This window comes from Bos mutus, chromosome 9 (assembly GCF_027580195.1).
Source record: "Bos mutus isolate GX-2022 chromosome 9, NWIPB_WYAK_1.1, whole genome shotgun sequence".
Taxonomy (NCBI): domain Eukaryota; kingdom Metazoa; phylum Chordata; class Mammalia; order Artiodactyla; family Bovidae; genus Bos; species Bos mutus.
This window is the reverse complement of record NC_091625.1, coordinates 88,939,385-88,959,845: the sequence shown is the minus strand read 5'-3', so window position 1 is coordinate 88,959,845 and position 20,461 is coordinate 88,939,385. Positions and strand designations below refer to the sequence as shown.

General features: G+C 41.5%; 1 protein-coding gene across 1 annotated transcript in view; it reads left to right on the top strand.

The window, feature by feature from the left end:
- Positions 1 to 20,461, top strand: part of SYNE1 (spectrin repeat containing nuclear envelope protein 1) — a 501,407-nt gene that overhangs the window by 335,686 nt on the left and 145,260 nt on the right. The window contains 5 exon segments of the mRNA XM_070376885.1: positions 2,162 to 2,353; positions 9,458 to 9,589; positions 10,566 to 10,675; positions 16,232 to 16,388; positions 20,250 to 20,381. Of these exon segments, the coding sequence (XP_070232986.1) occupies positions 2,162 to 2,353; positions 9,458 to 9,589; positions 10,566 to 10,675; positions 16,232 to 16,388; positions 20,250 to 20,381 (723 nt within the window).

Below are 20,461 nucleotides of genomic sequence, written 5' to 3'. Positions count from 1 at the left end.
TGTGGACAATTTATTTATGTGTCTTCAAAGCATTTCTGCCTTGATGGTAGAGAATAGAGAGCCATGTGCGACTGTTTTCTATTTCTTTTATCATCTTTTCTAAAGTTACTTTTCTGAAAAGAGACACGTATTTTTAGCATTGCCTTCTAGGACTTGAAATTACCACATGTACTAGCATTTCAAAATTATGTTTCATCATTACTCCCACCTCTTCCTTTTTGATATCTCTATTTTTATAGTTATACATAAGATGCATAGCTGAGATAATATATTTCAGGACTCTTACAAAGTATTGAAGTGGTACTTTGGCAGTATTTTTCAAAACTCAGAGCCTGTGAAATCACACAAATGCATGACAGTTCCTCATGCAAATAAATCTGGCATCTGAGCCAGTAGTATAATCATAGCTGTGGCTATTATATGGAATTAGGGTCCTGTTATGACTTTTGGGGCCCAGGGTACTTTGTTTCCATGAACCTCTCTCTTCCACTATAGAAATACTAAAAGTTATATTTGTATTTTGTAACTGCTTTGGGTACAGAGGCTAATATAATCCAGGGTGGTTTATCATGGGTGCATGATAAGTTGCTTCAGTCATGTCCCACTCTTTGCGACCCTGTGGACTGTAGCCCACCAGGCTCTTCTGTCCATGGGATTCTCCAGGCAAGAATACTGGAGGGAGTTGCCATGCCCTCCTCCAGGGGATCTTCCCGAAGCCTGAGGTGATATCATTACATATTAATTATTATCATCATCATTTTTTCCTCTGATTTTAAACGAAAGACATTTTCTTGGGCCCCTTGATGTGTTAGGGGCCTTCAGTTCTGTGATAGCCTTGCCTAATGGAAAAGGCAGTCCTGCACAGAATAATATTAGTTCCTCACAAGTAATCCTCAAGAAATGATCCTTTAAGGCCCATTTCATGAAAAGTTTCACTCTTCCTTTTAGTTCTAGGTTTTGGGATCTCACTTATGTTCTTAGAAGCTGATGGTAGTGATTCTGATTTTGTACAATCTTTTCTTATTAATAAATAATTGAATATAAATTAGAAAGTACATTTCAAAGAGTTCAGACTTAAGGTATAGAAAAACAGAACAGTTTCTGTAGAAAATAATATGGTTGTTATTTGTTTTGGTTGACTTTTTTAGTTTTTCTGTTTTTTGGTTTTTGTTTTAAATCTTACTTGGGAAGTGGGGAGATTATTTTCACTTCTTTCCTGGATTTAGCCTCCATTTTAGGAAAAAAACCTTGTAACACTAGAAAGTGAATGTGAAATTCTTAGGAAAACTTTCAGAAATGTGAAGTTAAAAATGCATTATATAAAAGATAAAAACAGGGGACCTTCCCTGGTGGTCCAGTGGTTGAGAGTCCACCCTTCCAATGGAGGGGGCACATGTTCAGTCCCTGATTGAGTATCTAGGATCCCGCATGCCAGGTGACATGGCCAAAAAAAAAAGACAAAAATAATAAAAAGCAAGTAAAAGAGTGTCTGGGACAACTCCCTTTCAAAACATTTTTCTTTGAAAAAAAAAACAGTCCTTATTAAATTGACACAGAGAGTCGATCATGTGATGTCTTCACTATTATTAGCCACAAGCATAATGTGTGTGCATGCGTTACATACATGCTCAGTCACTCAGTTGTGTCCAACTCTATGACCCCCTGGACTGTAGCCCTCAGGCTCTTGGCTCCCTGGGATTCTCCAGGCAAGAATACTGGAGTGGATTGCCATGTCCTCCTCCAGGGGGGTCTTCCCAAGCCAAGGACTGAACCTGGATCTCCTGCATCTCCTGCATTGGCAGGTGGATTCTTTTACCATGGAGCCACCTCTAACACTAAAATAATAGAACAGTCATAATGGGGTAATGCTAAGGCCTGGTCTTTTCTCCTTATCTGTTGGCTATATAAAATGTGCTTCCCATATTTTTTTTTTTTTAATAATATCTAATCTTAAATAAGAGAAAAATTAGGAGGCTCAAAGAATTGTTAAAACCTATATACACTCTTGAAGGTTGTATGAAAACTAGGGGGAATAAAGACAAGGCTGGAGGCATGTTGTTTTGATGAAAGACTTAATGAAGCAGTGGGTTTCTCTGTGAGACGCGGTCTTTGCAGAGGCGCCCAGGCTGTGTCAGTTTCAACTTCATTTCTGTTGTCCTAGAATATGCTGGTGGAAATAGAGCAGAAGGTGGTGGCCTTATCAGAGCTCTCGGTCCACAATGAAAACCTGCTGCTGGAGGGCAAGGCTCACACAAAGGACGAGGCCGAGCAGCTGGCGGTGAAGCTGAGAACCCTCAAGGGGAGCCTCCTGGAGCTGCAGAGGGCACTGCAGGACAGGCAACTCCACATCCAGGTGAGGCTCCAGCCACGCCATGAGTGTGGCGCTACAGAGAGGCTCATCTTTGCACAAGACTGGTCTGCCCTCTGAGCACGGGACACATGAAGGGGATGGCTGGGAAACAGCACATACTTATGTACGTACCTGCTTCACACACATTCTGGCGTAGTTTTTTGTTTGTTTGTTTTTAATATTTATTCATTTGGCCGCTCTGAGTCTTAACTGTAGCACTCAGGATCTTCAGTCTTCGTTGGGATGTGTAGGGTCTTTAGTTGTGGCATGTGGGACCTAGTTCCCTGACCAGGCATCGAACCCAGGTCCCCTGAATCAGGTGCTCTGAGTCTCAGCCACTGGACCACCAGGGAAGTCCCCGGCATAGGTTTCCAAATAGGCTTTGTAAGAGTTGTTTGAATCCAGAGACCTGGAAATTGCAGCATAGGAAAAGAAAATGAAAATAATTACCAAACGCTAGCAGCTGTATCATTGAAAAGCAAATGTTTAAATATAGATTAAACATAGATTAAATCATAGATTAAGATACCCTGTGGCAGTGTTATATTTCTCCTTTATATCTCCTATGTTCTACTTTTCAGATAGACTATTTTATTTAGTGCCCACAAGTTTAGACTTGGCATGTATTCCAGGCGAATTGAACATTTTTACTATCATGCAGTGTCCTTCATGTTTCCTTATAGTGATTTAGAGCTTTTTTTGGTATAATATTTGCCTGGTATATCTTTCACTTTTCTGTTGATTTAACCCTTTCTGAGTCCTTATTTTTTAGATTTGTTTCATATAAAGAACATTTAGGTGTATTTTGTTGGTTCTAAGCACATCTAATCAGAAAACCTCTGACTTTTAAGGAGCAGGTTTAATCTATTTAAATTCTTTGTGATTATTGATACGTTTGAAATTTTATTCTTGCTTTTTTTTTTTCTATTTGTCCTGCTCTTTCTATTCTTCTTTCTCCATTTTAACTTTCGCTTCTAGGTGGTTGAATGCTTTCCTTTGTTTTTTGTCTCTACTTTTTATCATGCCTACCTAATAAATTCTAAGTTATTATTTTATTCTTGTTCCAGATCAACATAAGAAACTCATAACACATTCACTCAGATTTTTCCCCATGCGCTTTGCATACTAGTAGTGTCTAATATTTTGATTTTGTTTGTTTTTCATCTCTACATATTAGAATTATTATCTTACACAAATATTAAGCAAATGTTTATTGCGAAGCTACTGTGTGCCAGCCACTATTCTATATGTTAGAGTGAAGGAGCAAGGGCAAAATCTATCTGTATATTTATATTTCTATATAGTCCATTTTCAGGGCTTCCCTGGTGGCTCAGACGGTAAAGCATTTGCCTGCAATGTGGGAGACCTGGGTTCGATTCCTGGGTTGGGAAGATCCCCTGGAGAAGGCAATCCACTCCAGCACTCTTGCCTGGAAAATCCCATGGGGACGGAGGAGCCTGATAGGCTACAGTCCATGGGGTTGCAAAGAGTCAGACACGACTGAGTGACTTCACTTTCTATAGTCCATCTTCAAGAGATTATGTTTGGGGGAGACAGATAGTAATATAAAATTAAGGTGTGTTATTATATGCTAAGTTAGAAGATGATAAGAGCTGTAGGTGAAATAGTATAAGGCAGATAATAAAGAAAGTTGGGACTGGGTGGATTTGCAGGTTTAAACAGGGTGACCAGCGAAGCCTCCCTCATCTTACGTTTGAAGGAGTGAGCTGTGTAGACATGGAGGAAGAGAATTCCAGGCTCGGAGAGGGGGAAGCAAGGGCAGAGGCTCCCAGGTGGGCTCCTACCTGGTTTTTCAAGGAACCCAGCAACTGGAGTGGAGTGAACAAGGTGAGAGGCTAGAGGGGTAACAAGGGCCTAGGCTGCAAAGGACCTTGTAGGCACCGTGTGAACTTTGGCTTTTTCTCTGGGGAAAATGAGAAACCACTGGAGTGTTTGGGGACAGAAGCGTGACAAGACCAGATATAACTACATGGGGGACCAGGGTGGAAGCTGAGAGACCGGTTAGGAGGTTAGAGGGGATGAGAACTTATCAGGTTGTGGATAATTAGGAAAATGAAAACTCTCGAGGAACAGAACTTGGGGAAGGAGAACTAATTAGGCCATTGGTTTCGTTTTGGACAGGCTAGGTTTAAGATGCCTATCCAGTGTCAGTCAGCTGTTGGAATTCAGCAGACAGATCTAGACTGAACTGTCAGCCTCTAGAGGTTCTCTGTTGTTGTTCATGCCATAAGTCATGTCTTAGTTCCCCCACCAGGGATCGAACTCATACCCCTGCATTGGGAGCTCCGGGTCTTAACCCCTGGACTGAAGGGAAGTCCCTAGATGGTCTTTAAAGGCATGAGAGCCCATGAGATCACCAAGGGAGTGAGGAGAAATAAAGAGGAGCAAGCCCTGGGGCTTTCCAGTGTGAAAAGTTAGGAAGATGGGGAGGAACCCCCAAAAAAAAGAGTAAGAAGGAAATACCAGTGAGGTGGGAAGAAGACCAAGATTTGGGTTTGGGAGACACTTGAGGGTAAGTGAGGTAAGATGAGAACTGGGAACTGACCACTGGATCTGGCAACACGCAGGTCTTCTATGACCCCAGCTACAACTATTTCAGTGAAATAGTGAGGGCAAAAATCACTCTGAAACGGAAGCGAGAATGGAGAGAGGAGTTAGAGAGGAAGAAGGCAGGAAACAGGGGTTTCGCTGTCATGGGAGCAAAGGAATGGAATAAGCTATAAGAAGCGGGTTAGAAGAAATTCATTCCATTTTAAGATCAGAAGAATAATGACATGTTTACAGGGGGACAGAAACAACTCAGTAGAGGAAAAATTGATGAAAAAGAAGTGAGACTGCAGCAAAAGTCTTCTTGTGTAGAAGGGAGAAAATAAGATCCAAGGGGCAGGGGAATGGTCTTGGAACCAGTGTCAGGAGGGAGGGGAGCAACTGTACTTGAGTAGAGATGCTGGCAGGGGACACAGCACAGACAGTATGGTGAGAGCTTAATGCACATTCACTGTGATTGCTTCTATTTTCTCAGTGTAATGATTTTTTTCTGGATTAAACTATGTATTTTCAGTTATTTGCTAATCATATGATTATATGATCTGGAACATCAAACCTAGCCAACAGAAAACTATTAAAAGCAATGGAATATTTTAAAAAAAAAAAATTATTAAAAAAATTAAAATGGAATTCATAACTTTCCTATATATAAATTAAAAGTTAGAGAAATAATATGCAATACATTTCCATCTAAAACATGAACAAAATATAAAATATATGAAATCTCAACACTTTAAAACCTGAGTGGTACCAAAACAAGTGGAAATATAGAGGTTTTATTTTTAGATAGGCGATTTCAAATTTTCCTCTGTTAAAACATGAATTAAAGTTATTCTCAATTAAAATACTAACTGTATGTTTTTGAAATGTGCCAGAATGATACCAGGTAAACCCGGAATAAGGGGTTTCCCCGGTGGCTCAGTGGTGAAGAATCCACCTGCCAATGTAGGAGACACAAGAGTTGTGGGCTTGATCCCTGTTGAGAAGATTCCCTGCAGTGGGAAATGGCTACCCACTCCAGTATCCTTGCCTGGAAAATTCCATGGGCAGAGGAACCTGGCAGGCTACGGTCCGTGGAGTCACAAAGAGTCGATAGGACAGAGTGACTGAGCACACACACACACACACACACACGAATGCCGTGTATCAGCGAATAATCCACTCCAGCGAACCCCCTCCACCCTGGACCAAAATTGTTTACTTCTCTATCAGTTCAGTCGCTCAGTCGAGTCCAACTCTTTGCGACCCCATGGACTGCAGCGTGTCAGGCTTCCCTGTCCATCACCGACTCCCAGAGCTTGCTCCAACTCATGTCTATCAAGTCGGTGATGCCATCCAACCATCTCATTCTCTGTTGTCCTTCTCTATGACACAGGCCTATAATACCTCTTGAATTACATGATATCTTCATTTGTAATAAATTTGTCATTTTCACACGTTATTGTTCATCCAAGGAGCAGAGAGTTCATCCTATATAAATAACAAAATGCTTTCTAAAGAAGTGTTTTATTTAATGTTTAGCATTCTCCAATCCTCACTAATCTTCCAAGGAATGTTCCTGGCAAAAATGGTTATTCTTCTAGTATTTCCAAAATAAACAGCTTACATAGCCCCACCCAAGCAGGAGCCTGGTGGAAAATAAAAGCCACCCTATTTCCTATTCCCTAGATAGGTCAGAAAACTGTTATCAGACCTCAGAGAGTGTAATTACCATTATTTTATTCCTTAGGTCAGTACCTTCGTATCTCAAGGGGAAAGAGAATGAAATTTGATCTATTCCTTAATCATTTTTTGCTTCCTGTGGTCCAAGGGTTAGGTTTCAAAACAGTGAAATCAACCAGAGAAAAATTCATTAACTGAGAAACCAAACCTAACCACAGAGAAAATACATACTAGTCATATGCTTTTGATGCTGCTAAATTTCCTTTTTTCTAAAGCTATGGATTCAATTAGTCAAATAGGAGTCCCTTTCTTCGAACTTGTTTTAGAATCTAACTATGTGTCTATGCATGTAAATGTGGTTAAGCCGCCCTGTAGACCTGACATTTCAATTATTATTTTCCCAAGTACAATTGGTCTCTTTCCTTGGTATGAGGAATTTGAAATCAGAGTTCTCAGTCAACTGTAGTAAACCTGCAGAGAAGGGTGAGTTAGAGCCCTGAGAAGTTTCCACGGGAGTCTCCAGGCTGGGCTGTGAAAACAAACCTTTACTGAAGGGCAAGGCAGAGAGGAATTCACAGAAGAGAGTCAGCAGGTCATGGCTAAGGCCACTGTTTTGTCACCGGGTCTCTGACTAGGGACACCTTTCAGCTTATCCCACTGACTTCTTTGGGGTCATCCTCTACAGATTCCTTTTGACTTTTGTTTCATCCTTGCCTGGAAAAGCCAGCATATCTCAGAGCTTATTCTGGGTCAATGAAGCATCCTCAGATGGGAAAACTCTGCGTCATGCAGAAATGTGTGGGCTTCGATCCTGGAGGAATGCCCGACCACCCCAAACATCCCGCCTTCAGGAAAATCACTGCTTGCCTGAAAGAGGTGCTCCTGGGAGGGTGGGGAGCCTACTGAACACTTGTCATCTATTCTGAAGATCCTGCAAAATGCAGGTAGCATGTTTTAGACCAACCGCGCTACCATTGTTCTATCTGAAGCACATTCTTCTACTGGGGAGCTGGGTCATCTTCAAGGGAAGAAAGCACCTGTGAGCTGAGGTGGTTCAGAATCCGGGAAGGAACGAAGTATAAATATGAATGGTACCTGTAGGTTTCACTGTTGCCTTCACTGCGCCTCAAGTGCGGATACCAAATGATCTCAAACATTTTAGTTTCACCATGAGATTCTATTAAGTAAGACAGAGGGAAACAGACCCCATCTATTTCTCTGTAAGAGTTAGTGTAAAATTCTGGAAAGAAAAAGAAAGGAAGGGTCCCGTGGGCAGTCAGGCGGGGTGAGCTGTTGTGGCTGAACCCCATGCTGAGGTCAGATTTTTTTTTTTTTTGGCAGAGAACAGAGGCCAGGGGGCAGCGGTTCAGTAGGTGCCTCCATGGAAGCACCCCCAAGAACGTTCCCTTCCTATGTGCCTGCCCCCGGCCCCTCCCTGTGCTCCAATCATACTTGCCCCTCCTCTGCTGTCTCTGAGACACCAAGTTTCTTGCCCCTCTGGCCTTTGCTCCAGTGGTTCCATAGGCCTAGAGGCCCCTACCCCATCTTTCAGTCAGTCAATATCAGCGTTAATTGCTCAGTCGTGTCTGATTCTTTGTGACCCCTGTGGACTGTAGCCCGCCAGACTCCTCTGTCCATGGGATTCTCCAAAAAAGAGTACTGGAGTGGGTTGCCATGCCCTCCTCCAGGGGATTTCTCAACCCAAGAATTGAACCCGGGTTTCCTGCATTGCAAGCAGATTCTTTACCATCTGAGCCAGCAGGGAAGCCCCCGTCTTTGGCAACACACAAAACAGCTGTCACCTCTGAAGATGCCTTGCTACCCAGCCTAAGAAACTGCCCCCTACACTTTCCACCCCGTTCTCTAGTTGCACATTCTTTGTCTTATCACCATCCCAGTTTATCTTATCACCATCCCAGTTTATCTTGTCTATTTATTGTCTGTCATCCCAGCAGGGCCTTTGTCTGGCTTCTGAGCCAAATAAATCCCCTCCAATTCCCACCAGTGCCCCAAACAGTGCTTGACACACAGTGGGTGCTGATAAGCACTTAGTGAATGCGTCTTACCAACAAGGTGTAATTTATCCTTTGGCATATAAATACATGTTAGTAGAAAGGTGCTCACTCAGAACTAATTCCATTCTAATACAAAATATTTTGTTTGTTGTTTAGTCCTGTCCAACTCTTTTGCAACTTATGGACCGTAGCCCACCAGGCTCCTCTGTCCATGAGATTGTCCAGGCAAGAATACCGGAGTGGGTTGCCATCTCCTTTTCTAGGGGATCTGCCTGACCTAGGGATTGATCCCACGTCTCCTACATCTCTTGCATTGGCAGGCAGATTCTTTACCACTGAGCCACCAGGGAAGCCCATGCAGTATTTTAGGGCCTGTTAAATTCCATCGGAATAGTCTAGCAGGAATAATAAACCCCTGCCCAGGTAATAGGTAGTTACTTTGGCTTTCTCCTTTAGCCACACTCTGTCGAAGCCAGAGTGGCAACAGATGGCAGTGGAGTCTAGTCCTGGTGGGGATAGGAAAGGGAGTAAGACCTAGAGTTATATTCTTGTGGAAGAAATTCCAGAATAATGTCTGCTGACCACATCAGTCAGCTAAAAAGCCTAGCCTCGACATGGCAGTTCCCCCCCTCCCTTAATATTTCTGAGTATAATAATCTATTTATTGTTCTCCTTCCTGCAAATGCCATAATAAATTCCATGGGTTTTGTGTTACCATTTTTTTTTTAAAATGTGGTTTCACCTCCAAATGGAGTCACTTTGGTTTTATTATTCAGACCACACTAAAGGAGCCATCACTCTGTTTTGGTTAAGATCTTCCTGTGGGTAGTATGACTCTTGATTTCTCCCTCATTAAAAGCAGGGGACAGCCCAGGAGAAGGAGGAGAGCGATGCTGACCTGGCTGCCACTCAGAGCCCCGGGGTTCAGGAATGGCTGGCTCAAGCTCGGAGCGCGTGGACCCACCAGCGACAGAGCAGCCTCCAGCAACAAAAAGTAACGCACTTCCCGCCTCTTTTGCCTGCAGATCAGCCAAGCATGCACCTTGAGAGAAATGTTTTAGAAGGACAAGTTCCTTCTGTGCTGGAGACAGAGGGCCCTTGTATCTTCATTTTGGACAGAAGCAGAACCTGGCTGTTTCCATTTACTTGTGACCACTGGGAAAACTGGTCATTTTAAAGTCGGTTCTCTAAGAAAAGCTTAGTTTTAAAATAGTGTAACTCAATTATAATCTGCCCTCTATTTCTAGCTTGCCCCAATTTGAGTCTATTATATATAATAGAAGCCCCAAGAAGGCCTCTGAGGATTGGTAAATATGCAAAAAGTTGCATTTTTTTTTTTTATGAAATTTGCTTTCAACTCTCAAGTAGATGCCATCGCAAAACAGGATTGCAAATTACTGCCTATGAAGCAAATGAGCTTTGATTACTCAAAGAATGACATCTTTTGATTACTCAAAGAATGACATCTCATTAGTACCTTCACTTTATGGATACGGCATATTAAAATATTTCTCAAAGAGTAGAGACGTTTTCACCAATAGTGAAAAAATAAAACTGAGTCCAGTGGTGATCCAGTTTATCAAGCAAGTGGGAAATTGAAGAGAGCTGTTGCTCTCTGTATCTCTTTCAGCTTGAACAGGGCAGTATTAGATTTTGAAAAGTGAAAGTGCATTTTGGACCACTTGGGGGCGCCATTGCCAAGCAAAATTTTCTTTTCTCTTTATTTTTACCAGCACCACGCCCCCCCACAAGATTATTTAGACATTATTTTATCAAAGCCAAAGAAAGCTACAGGGGACTTGGAGGCACCTCTGAACAGTTACCTAAGCCGCACCTTTTATGAATGTGCTAACTTAAAAACATACTATTGTACCAAAGTTCTCTGAGGATTTTCTAGACATACAACTGTGTTTGGACACAATAATCATAAAGTAACAAAGATGTTTTTATTTTTCCTTTTCCTTGAGCAGGAGTTGGAACAGGAATTGGCAGAGCAGAAGAGCCTCCTCCAGTCAGTAGCCAGCCTTGGAGAGGAAATTCTAACGCAACACTCAGCTGCAGAGACCTCTGGTGGTGTTGGGTATGTTTCTTTCATTCTTTGGGGTTTTTTTGTTAATTCACCAGTTTGTTTTATTTCTTAGATTCCACATTTAAGTGATATCATACAGTATTTGTCTTTCTCTGTCTGACTTATTTCACTAAGCATAATACCCTCCAAGTCTGTCTGTATTGCTGCAAATAGAAGCATTTTTCATTCTTTTTTATGGCTGAGTAGTTTTCCGTGTGTGTGTGTGTGTGTACACACATCACATCTTCTTTAACTATTCATCTGTTAATGGACACTTAGGTTGCTTTATCTGAACATTAAGGTACATGTATATTTTTTAATTAGAATTTATTTTCTCCAAATATGTACCCAGGAGTGGAATTGCTGAGTCTATTGCAGTTCTGTTTTTAGCTTTTTGAGAAACCTCCATATTGTTTTTCATAGTGGCTACACTAATTTACATTCCCCCCAACAGTGTCCATGATTCTCTTTTCTCCGCATCCTCAGCAACATTTGCTACGTATGGTCTTTTTGATGACAGCTCTTCCAACAGGTGTGAGGTGGTGCCTCACTGTGGTTTTGCTTTACATTTCTCTGATGACAGTCTGCTATTCTCTTCTTACTGCTGTTGTCCTGACATTTGAAAAATGGTCCAGTGGTTAGGACTCCAGCTCTCACTTCCAAGGGCCTGGGTTCAATCCCTGGTCAGGGAACTAAGATCTCACATACCCTGTGGACAAAACAATAATAAAAGTAAACATCTTCCTTAAAATTTTATTTTGAACATCTTTTGAAAAAATTTAATCATTTCATTTTTACTTGTAAAACTTGTGTTTTGAACATTTAGTTGAGCAGCATAACTAGTAATTACAATGGCTGACTTCCATTTCCTTTCTGTAGCATATCTGATCAGGGATGATGCTTATTTAATAGTACATTTTTGAAAGTCAAATAATAAATGCATTATAAAACTAGATCATGATGTTTATGACTGAATGATTTTACCTAACTGCAAAACATTTTCCTTACAAGAGCTTATCTATCTTCCTCTAATATCATTCTGAAAAATAAATATATGTGTCTTGTAAGTATCTTGACTTTTTTTTTTTTAATTTGATGGCACCATGAGGCTTGTGGGATCTTAGTTTCCCAACCAGGGATTGAATTTGGAAAGCCTGAGTGAAAAGCCTGGAGTCCTTTTCACTGGTCCACCAGGGAACTTTTCTTGATGATCTATTTCTATAATTTCTATATATAAAGTCATTGAGCTTTGAGTCCTGGTTTGGAGTGAGACTGAAAGTCTTACATGCAGGAAAGTAAAGTGTTGAAAGAAAATTTAAAGGAAGGGGAGAATTTTCAAATTGAAGAGTCTGGTTTAAAAGGTAGGAAGGAAAGGAAACTGAAGCCGAGTGCAAGTGTGCCTGTGTTGAGGCAGGTCTGGGTTTTATTCTGGTTCTGCATGTGTCACCCTGGAAAAGGAACTCAACCCCGAGACTTCATTTGCTCACCAGTAGGATGAGACTAATAATTGACTGCCATCATCACAGAAAGGCTGTGAACACTGTGAAAGTCAATTGAAAAGATACATAGGAGAACTATCTTTAAAATCTAAAACATTAAAAAAAGTTTCAGCAAAACCTCTGTGTTCGTGCAGTATCAAAGGTTGAAATTTGGTAGTAGCATCCTTTGATAACCATCATGTCTCAAATAGCTTTAATCCCGTGGACTCCAGTGATCTCAGTTCTGAGCATTTGTTTGGAGGAAATGCATATTATAAAGGTGATTTTGGAAATACTATTTATAATACCATATAAAAAGACAGAAATTCCTATTAGTAAAAAAAAAAAAGCCTAAGAAAATATTTTTGCCTATATAATCTTAACAAAAATTACGTAGCAATATCAATAACAGTTTGTGATATCAAGTAAAAAATGTGATATAAAATTGAGTGTATAGTATGTATGGGTAAGACCCAGACTAGATGTAGATGATCAAAAGTAACTTTAGTAAGGTCAGCTGTGGGGAGAGTTTTCTTTCCTTTTCTTTTTTTTTTTTTTAAATTTAATTAATGCTGACATAATGTTGCTGACATATGACAAAAGTGTTGACTATATATGTCTATACATCTAGGAAAGAGGAAGATATTCAAGGGGGGGAAAAGGAATAAAAAATATTGATAACAGCTAATAGATAATCAATTTAAAAGAATAGAGATGAATAAGGTTATAACATCTATAATCAGGAACTCCATAAAAATAACCCTAATACTGTAAAAATTGTCTTAAAATATAATGGAATTTTAAAAATTCTTCTGTTATGGTCACGCTTTAGAAATGCTGAGAAGACCATAGCATGTAGGAGGGAGGAGGGAGGAGGGAGGAGGGTTCAGGATGGGGAACACATGTATACCTGTGGTGGATTCATTTTGATATTTGGCAAAACTAATACAATTTGTAAAGTTTAAAAATAAAATAAAATTAATTAAAAAAAAATCTAAAATGAGGAACTCTGTTTCTTCCATGGTCACTAAGTCGAGACTTGCTGCCACTCTGCCTTTCCTGTTTCTGCTTCTTCTAAGATGTTTACTCACCCCTCATGGTTTTCTGAATATTTTTACCAAACTCTATTTTTACAAAGAACCCGTCCACACGTTGCTTCCTCCTCATACATAGAGTCATGAAAAGCAGCTGTAAGAACCTTCTGCAGCTTTCTTGCCATATTTTTTTTTTTTTTCTTTCCTTGGCCTTTAGCTTTGGAAAGGGCCCAGATGAAAGACAAACAACTATAAATTGCTCTTTCAAATCTAAGACTATTTTAAAGAGAAATCTGCGGTTCAGTACTGGCTCTCTGTGTAAGATTTAGTCTAAAGACTGCTTATAAATTCTTTAATTTTTATGCAAATTCTTTAGAAAAATCTTTAAATCTAGTTGATTACAGTTCAGTCATGCCTTTCAAGCCTCGGGTAAATATACCAAGCAAACAAACAAACATAAATTGAATAATACCCAGAAGCTAAAAGAAAAACATGTATATATTTTTAAAAGAACAGAATAACATTTGTGGAGAAAAGAGTATATATTCAGCCGTCAACTTATTAGCTGATTTTCTAAGACTATCAACTGTGAATTGGTTTATGTAAAAATCCCTTTGGGAGCGGCGTGACTTGCTTCATGGTTACCGATTCATTGAATAAAGAAGTACTTTGTGATGTGGGACTTCCCTGGTGGCTCAGTTGGTAAAGAATCTGCCTGCAATGCAGGAGACCCAGGTTTGTTTCCTGGGTCGGGAAGATCCCCTGGAGAAGAGAATGGCAACCCACTCCAGTACTCTTGCCTGGAGAATCCCATGGGCAGAGGAGCCTGGTGGGCTACAGTCCACGGGGTCGCAAGAGTCGGACACAACTGAGCAAGTAAATCATCTCCACCACCACTTTGTGATGTACTGGAGAATTGAAGGGTACTTCCAAGAGTACTAAGGGAATTCAACTGGAAATTAATCAATAAAAATATCAAAGGAAAGGAAGGATATTTTCTATGAAAAGAAAAGCTTGTTCTAATTTAAAACTGATCTGCTTGTGGCATTTTATGTGTCAGTGATTGAATATAAGACTATATAGATATTAAATATCCTCTGGTTTCAAATACTAAATTGTTATATAAACATGAATGAATTTAAAGTGTTACGATAGTCTACCATCTCAAAAGAACACAATAAAGAAATGTAATTTCAGAAGAATTTTTGAAAGTGATTTTTATTTAATTATTTATTTTTGGCTGTGATGGGTCTCTGTTGCTGCTTGGGCTTTCCTCTAGTTGCAGCAAGCAGGGGCTCCTCTCTAGTTTCTTTGCGTAGGCTTCTCACTGCGGTGGCTTCTCTCGTGGTTCCTGGGCTCTAGAGCAATAGTTGTGGCTCATGGGCTTAGTTGGCCCATGGGCTTAGTTAGTTAGTCCATGGGCTTAGTTAGTCCATGGGCTTAGTTGGCCATGGCATGTGGGATCTTCCCAGACCAAGGATTGAACCCCCGTCTCCTGCATTGGCAGGCGGATTCTTTACCACTGAGCCACCAGGGAAAAGAATTTTAAAGCTTTTTTTATTTTAAAAGATTTTTATAAAGCAGCAAATCCAGAGACTAATATAACCAACAAAATTAGAAGTATCAGTTTTATTTTTTAACTTAGTATTACTTTTTTAGATCAATGCATGTTGATACATATAGATCTAGTTTTTTCATTTTAACTGCTTCAGAGTATTTTATCTTGTGATAATAACAACTCACCTGTTTTTTTCTTGATGGGCCTTTACACTATTGCCTTTTTTTTTTTTTTTTTTTTTGCTTTTCCTGGCATTTTTTATTTTAATTTTTGATCATTTCCTGCGACCTGTTGGACCTTAGTTCCCCCCAGGGATGAAGCCTGCACCCCCTGTAGTGGAAGCACAGAGTCTTAACCACTGGAGTGCCAGGGAAGTCCTTACTAGTACTGCTGAACTTGACTTTCTCGCATCTCTTTAAGTGTGTAGGTGAGAAAGATTCTCTAAGATACATCCTAGAAGTAGAACTCTTGCCTCATAGCCTTATAGATCCTTTTTTAAGGCTTTCTTCAACAAACTTACTTGAAGAAACCATTGCATTCAATACTTAATCTGAAATGAGTTGGCTTTGGTGTAGTGTGTAATATTCTGCCAATAAGGTTTTTATTTTTTTTCTTTCAACTGATCAAAAGTTTCCATCAAAATAACAATTACTCTCTAGCATAATACGGCCTTTGGATGACATGATTCTAGTTAGGACTTCAAAATCCCTACATACAAACTAGGACCTACTGAGTCTAGAGTCTCCCAGGTTCTTATCATTGCCATTACCATCAGCGTCAGGCCCCCCTGATTTAGTGGCTGTTTTTATCAGATAGGGTCAGAGGCATTATTCGTCTCTTCTCTAAATTTAATTTTCATACTTCTGCATGGTAAGTACGACCTTCATTTTAAAGATGAGACAGTTGGGGCTCTGAGAAATGAAGCAAATTGCTCAAAGTTACAGATCTAACATTCTGTAATGGAACCCTGATCTGTCTCACCTCCAAACCCACAGTCATCACAGAGGCCACACTGTTGCCTCTTTAAGGATGATACTGCCGTGCCTTCCTTCCACCTTCTGTGCTCCTGCTCCATGTCCTGAAACCTGGTCTGTAGTATTTTCTTTAGACTCAGGGTAAAAACTCTCAATAGACTAGGCAATATTGTTAGGGTTTTTAAATTTATGGGCTCTTTGTCAAAGGCTACTGCTCTGATCATATGCTATCATATCATATTCTAAAAGTTACAATTATTTTTATCTTTAATGCTGAGCTATTTTCAGTTTTTTTTTTTAAATTTATTGTCCTTATGGTTCAATTTTAAGATCAGTAAGAATATACTTGTTTTACTATTAGTCTCAAGTTTTCCATTTTAATTTATATTTTTAAAGTGTAAGCCAATGTCTGAGATAACCTGGTTCCAATTGTAGAGGCCAGATCTAGTGCATGTAATAAATTACCTAGAACTTATTGCCTTTTTATGCACATTGTAAACTTAGATTATTTATTCTTCTAATAGCGAAAAACCTGATGTGTTATCCCAGGAGTTGGGGATGGAAGGGGAGAAATCACCTGCTGAAGACCAGATGAGAATGAAATGGGAAAGCCTACATCAAGAATTTAGCACCAAGCAGAAACTACTTCAGAATGTTCTGGAGCAGGAACAAGAGCAAATGGTACTGAACATTTTGCTTTTCCATATTAACTAACAGAGAAGATTTGCAGCTTATGCTATGGGAATGAATGTAACTGCAGCAATCCATATTTCATTATCAATTCAAAAAGAAGACAGAAAACAAACAACTCATCCTACACTCTTAACAAGCCTGTTTCACATATCCCTTTATAATTATATATTTATATGTAGACATTTATGTGACTGCTAGATACTGTTCTCAGAGAAGATTAATATCTGATGACTCATTAGCAGAAACCATTAAATATCAATGCCCCGCCTCCGCTTTTGTTTCCCACAGCTTTGAAAACTAAGGATATACACATCCAGGCCAGAAGAAATGTTACAAATCTGTCAGTAAATTATCATGTTATCTTATTTTCCATTGCTACTTCCAGTATTTAATCATTTCAGAAGATCTTAATGGGAAACATACTGGGACCTCTGTGGAGCTAAAGGAAGGGAATTCAGAGTCAGTTACAGTGGTCACCGACCCTCTATAGGCCGGTTCCCAAGATGGGCGGGTCCTTGTGTGATGCTGGACTTGATTCCACCAAGCAAACCAAATCCAGTGGAATTAAGTATAGCAACACAAGGTTCCAGATAGATAACAGCTATTAGTTCACCCTAAGCAGAAGCCAGAGAACAGCAGAGAGTCAGAGGAATCCACCCCTTAAAAATCTAATAGGGGAAGGCTATGATGCTCACCACACCTGTGGTACAGTAGGGTGGTGAAGATAGAAGCCTTGTCCCAGATCCCAGGTCAGCTCTGCACTGGCCACTCCCCAGTGGTGGCATCATCAGAGTACATTCTAGGACCTTTACTGGCAATCTTGGGAGCTGCTGTTGTCACTGATCTGGCCAGGATTAGCTTAGGAGCTGGGAGAGACTGAGCTGGGGAGAGAAAGGCTATCAGTAGTTACAGAGCACAGAAGAGGGGAAGGCAGGAGGTGATGAAGCAGGAACTCGGACGGGTGCACCTTGCTCCATTGACCTGCAGGGGGCCGGTCTAGAGGTCAGAATGTGTCCCCCACATCTGCTGGGAACCCTGTATAAATCCTACAGAGCCATTCATTTCTGTTTCCTTTTACAAAATTTTGGGCATTTCATACCTTCTCACTCCCTGTCCAAGAGTCTTCTTTGCTACCATCTACAGGAATGTCTTGCCTGGAGAATTCCATGTACAGAGGAACCTGATGGGCTACAGTCCATGGGGTCACAAAGAGTCAGACATGACTGAATGACTAACACCTTCACAGGAATGTCACCAGCTCTGGTCCTGGGGAGTAGGAAGCCCTCCCTTCCCAGAGGCCATTGTCCTAGAGACAGACTCCACCTGGCACACAGGTCCCTGTACCTTTTGCCTGGACTTGCTACCTCTCTTTGAAAGAACGCTTCTTCACACCCCCGATCAAACATTGCTCAGACTCATGGCTTGAGTTCCCAGTTTCTGATACAGTTCTCCTGGGCTTTACAGCGCTATGCATGTTGTAGGATTTCCCCTTTCCTTTGTTTATGAGGAACACTACAGTCCTGCATCTGGGACTGCAGCCTTTTCTGATTTTTCTAAGTCAAGTAAAAGTGTTGGTCACTCAGTCGTGTCCAACTCTTTGTGACCCCATGGACTGCAGCCCACCAGGCGCCTCTGCACATGGGATTTTCCAGGCAAGAACACTGAAGTAGATTGTCATAGCCTCCTCTAGAGGTCTTATGGACCTTGGAATTGAACCCATGTCTCCTGCATTGGCAGATAGGTTTTTTACCACTAGCACCAACTGGGAAGCCCAGAATAAAAACCGGGGACCCTGTGGCTGCGTGGGCTGGGAAATGAGACTGGGCATCCTGCATGGCAGGCAAGAATTCTATCACTGAACCACCCATACACCCAAATCTTGGGAAGATTAGAAGATTCCTCAGGGTCTCATGACTAAGAAGAGGCAGATCTGGGATGGGGACATAGGTGTGTTTAACTCCAAACTTCCTCCTTTCTCACATTACCTTGCTGGCAAGTTTGTACACTGGATGGTGTAGTACTATTCTCAATTGTAAAAGCAGGCACTTTTATTTATTTACTTTTTCTGGCCTCATGTAGACTAGGTTGAAAGGCATCTCCCTCTCTCAGAGCATTGTTTCTTTGCTCACCTTCACTGCATTTAGCATCTCTGTGCAGAACACCCCACCTGGCTTCAGGATGAGGTATGACTTCCTGCTCCTAGGTACTGTAACACAACTAAGAAACTGTGTTCTACATTTCTGAAAAATTAAGCAGCCAGGGAGGCTCCATAAGCAGGGATTAAAAAGGAAACAAAATTTATTAAAAAGTGGGAAGCAGCTGTAGGGGTGATGTGGAATTTAAGACAGTGGATTACAGAGAGATGTTGGGTGGTGGGCATTCCAGCCACAGTGGGGAATGAAGCTGGTGTGTTTAGAGGATAATGAGTAATCAAGCTGAAAAGTAAGATGAGGATGCTGCTGCTGCTGCTAAGTCGCTTCAGTCGTGTCCGACTCTGTGCGAACCCTTAGACGGCAACCCACCAGGCTTCTCTGTCCATGGGATTCTCCAGGCAAGAACACTGGAGTGGGTTGCCATTTCCTCCTCCAATGCATGAAAGTGAAAAGTCAAAGTGAAGTCGCTCAGTCATGTCCGACTCTTAGCGACCCCATGGACTGCAGCCTACCATGATCCTCCGTCCATGGGATTTTCCAGGCAAGAGTACTGGAGTGGGGTGCCATTGCCTTCTCCAAGATGAGGATGAGATGATCTAAAAAACTATAGGGCACTGAGTTTGATTGGAAACATCATTTAAGAGTTTGAGTGCTAGGTCATAGCATGGTCCTTACTGGGGAGACATTATGCTCTTTCGCTTCAGTTATGTCCAACTCTTTGTGACTCCATGGACTGTAGCCCACCACGCTCCTCTGTCCATGGGATTATCCTGGCAGGAGTACTGGAATGGGTAGTCATTCCCTTCTCCAGGGCATCTTCCCAACCCAGGGATCATCTGAGCCACCAGGGAAGCAACCTAGAGTTTAGGGGGGAAGTAAAGGAATCATGAGAGCCAAGGGATCAATCTAGTTACAGTACTTCGGGTGGATTCTTTTATCATGCATGTGTGCGTGTGTGCGTGCTGAGTCGCTTCAGTTGTGTCTGACTGTTTATGACCCTATGGACGATAGCACACCAGGCTTCTCTTTCCAAGGAATTCTCCAGGCAATAATACTGGAGTGGGTTGCCATGCCCCTCTCCAGCGGATCTTCCTGACACAGGGATTGAACGCAGCATCTTATGTCTACTGTACTGTCAAATGGGGTTTTTTTAACCACTAGTGCCACCTGGAGAGCCCCTAGTTATCATAAGCAGTGTTAAAACCGGGGCTTCCCAGGTGGCTCAGTGCTAAAGAACCCACCGGCCAATGCAAGAGACCCAGGTTCGATCCCTGGGTCGAGAAGATCCCCTGGAGAAGAGAATGGCAACCCACTCCAGTATTCATGCCTGGAGAATCCGACAGACAGAGGAGTCTGGCAGGCTGCACTCCATCAGGTTGCAAAAGAGTCAGACACAACTGATCCACTAAAACAAGAAGTGTTAAAACCAAGATAAGTTGAGAGGAAGGCTATAATGAGAATTCAGGCAGTTTCCCCACTGTTTTCTTTCCTTTTTTGGTCCGTCACGGGAAACATTGCCACTGCTGAATCTGGTTGCCATGTTGAGTGGACATAGTGTATTGTAGAGGTCGTCTTTCTCTAGCAGAGGTTTCCATAAACACAGTTGTTCCAGCATCTGTTGCAGTGTGCATGTCTAAATGAGAACACCTGGACAGAGTACGTCTGGTCCTAAAGAAGCTCTCCTGTCTGCCTCCAGCTCTACAGCAGGCCCAATCGGCTCCTGTCTGGCGTGCCACTGTACAAAGGCGACGGGCAGGCCCAGGATAAATCTGCGGTGACGTCTTTGCTGGATGGATTGAACCAGGTCTTCGAGGAGGTTTCATCCCAGGTGGGGCTGTGTGCTTGGTGTGTGGATCTGGGACCCCATGAGGTTCCCCATCCCCTGAGCTGAGCTGTTGAGACTGGAAA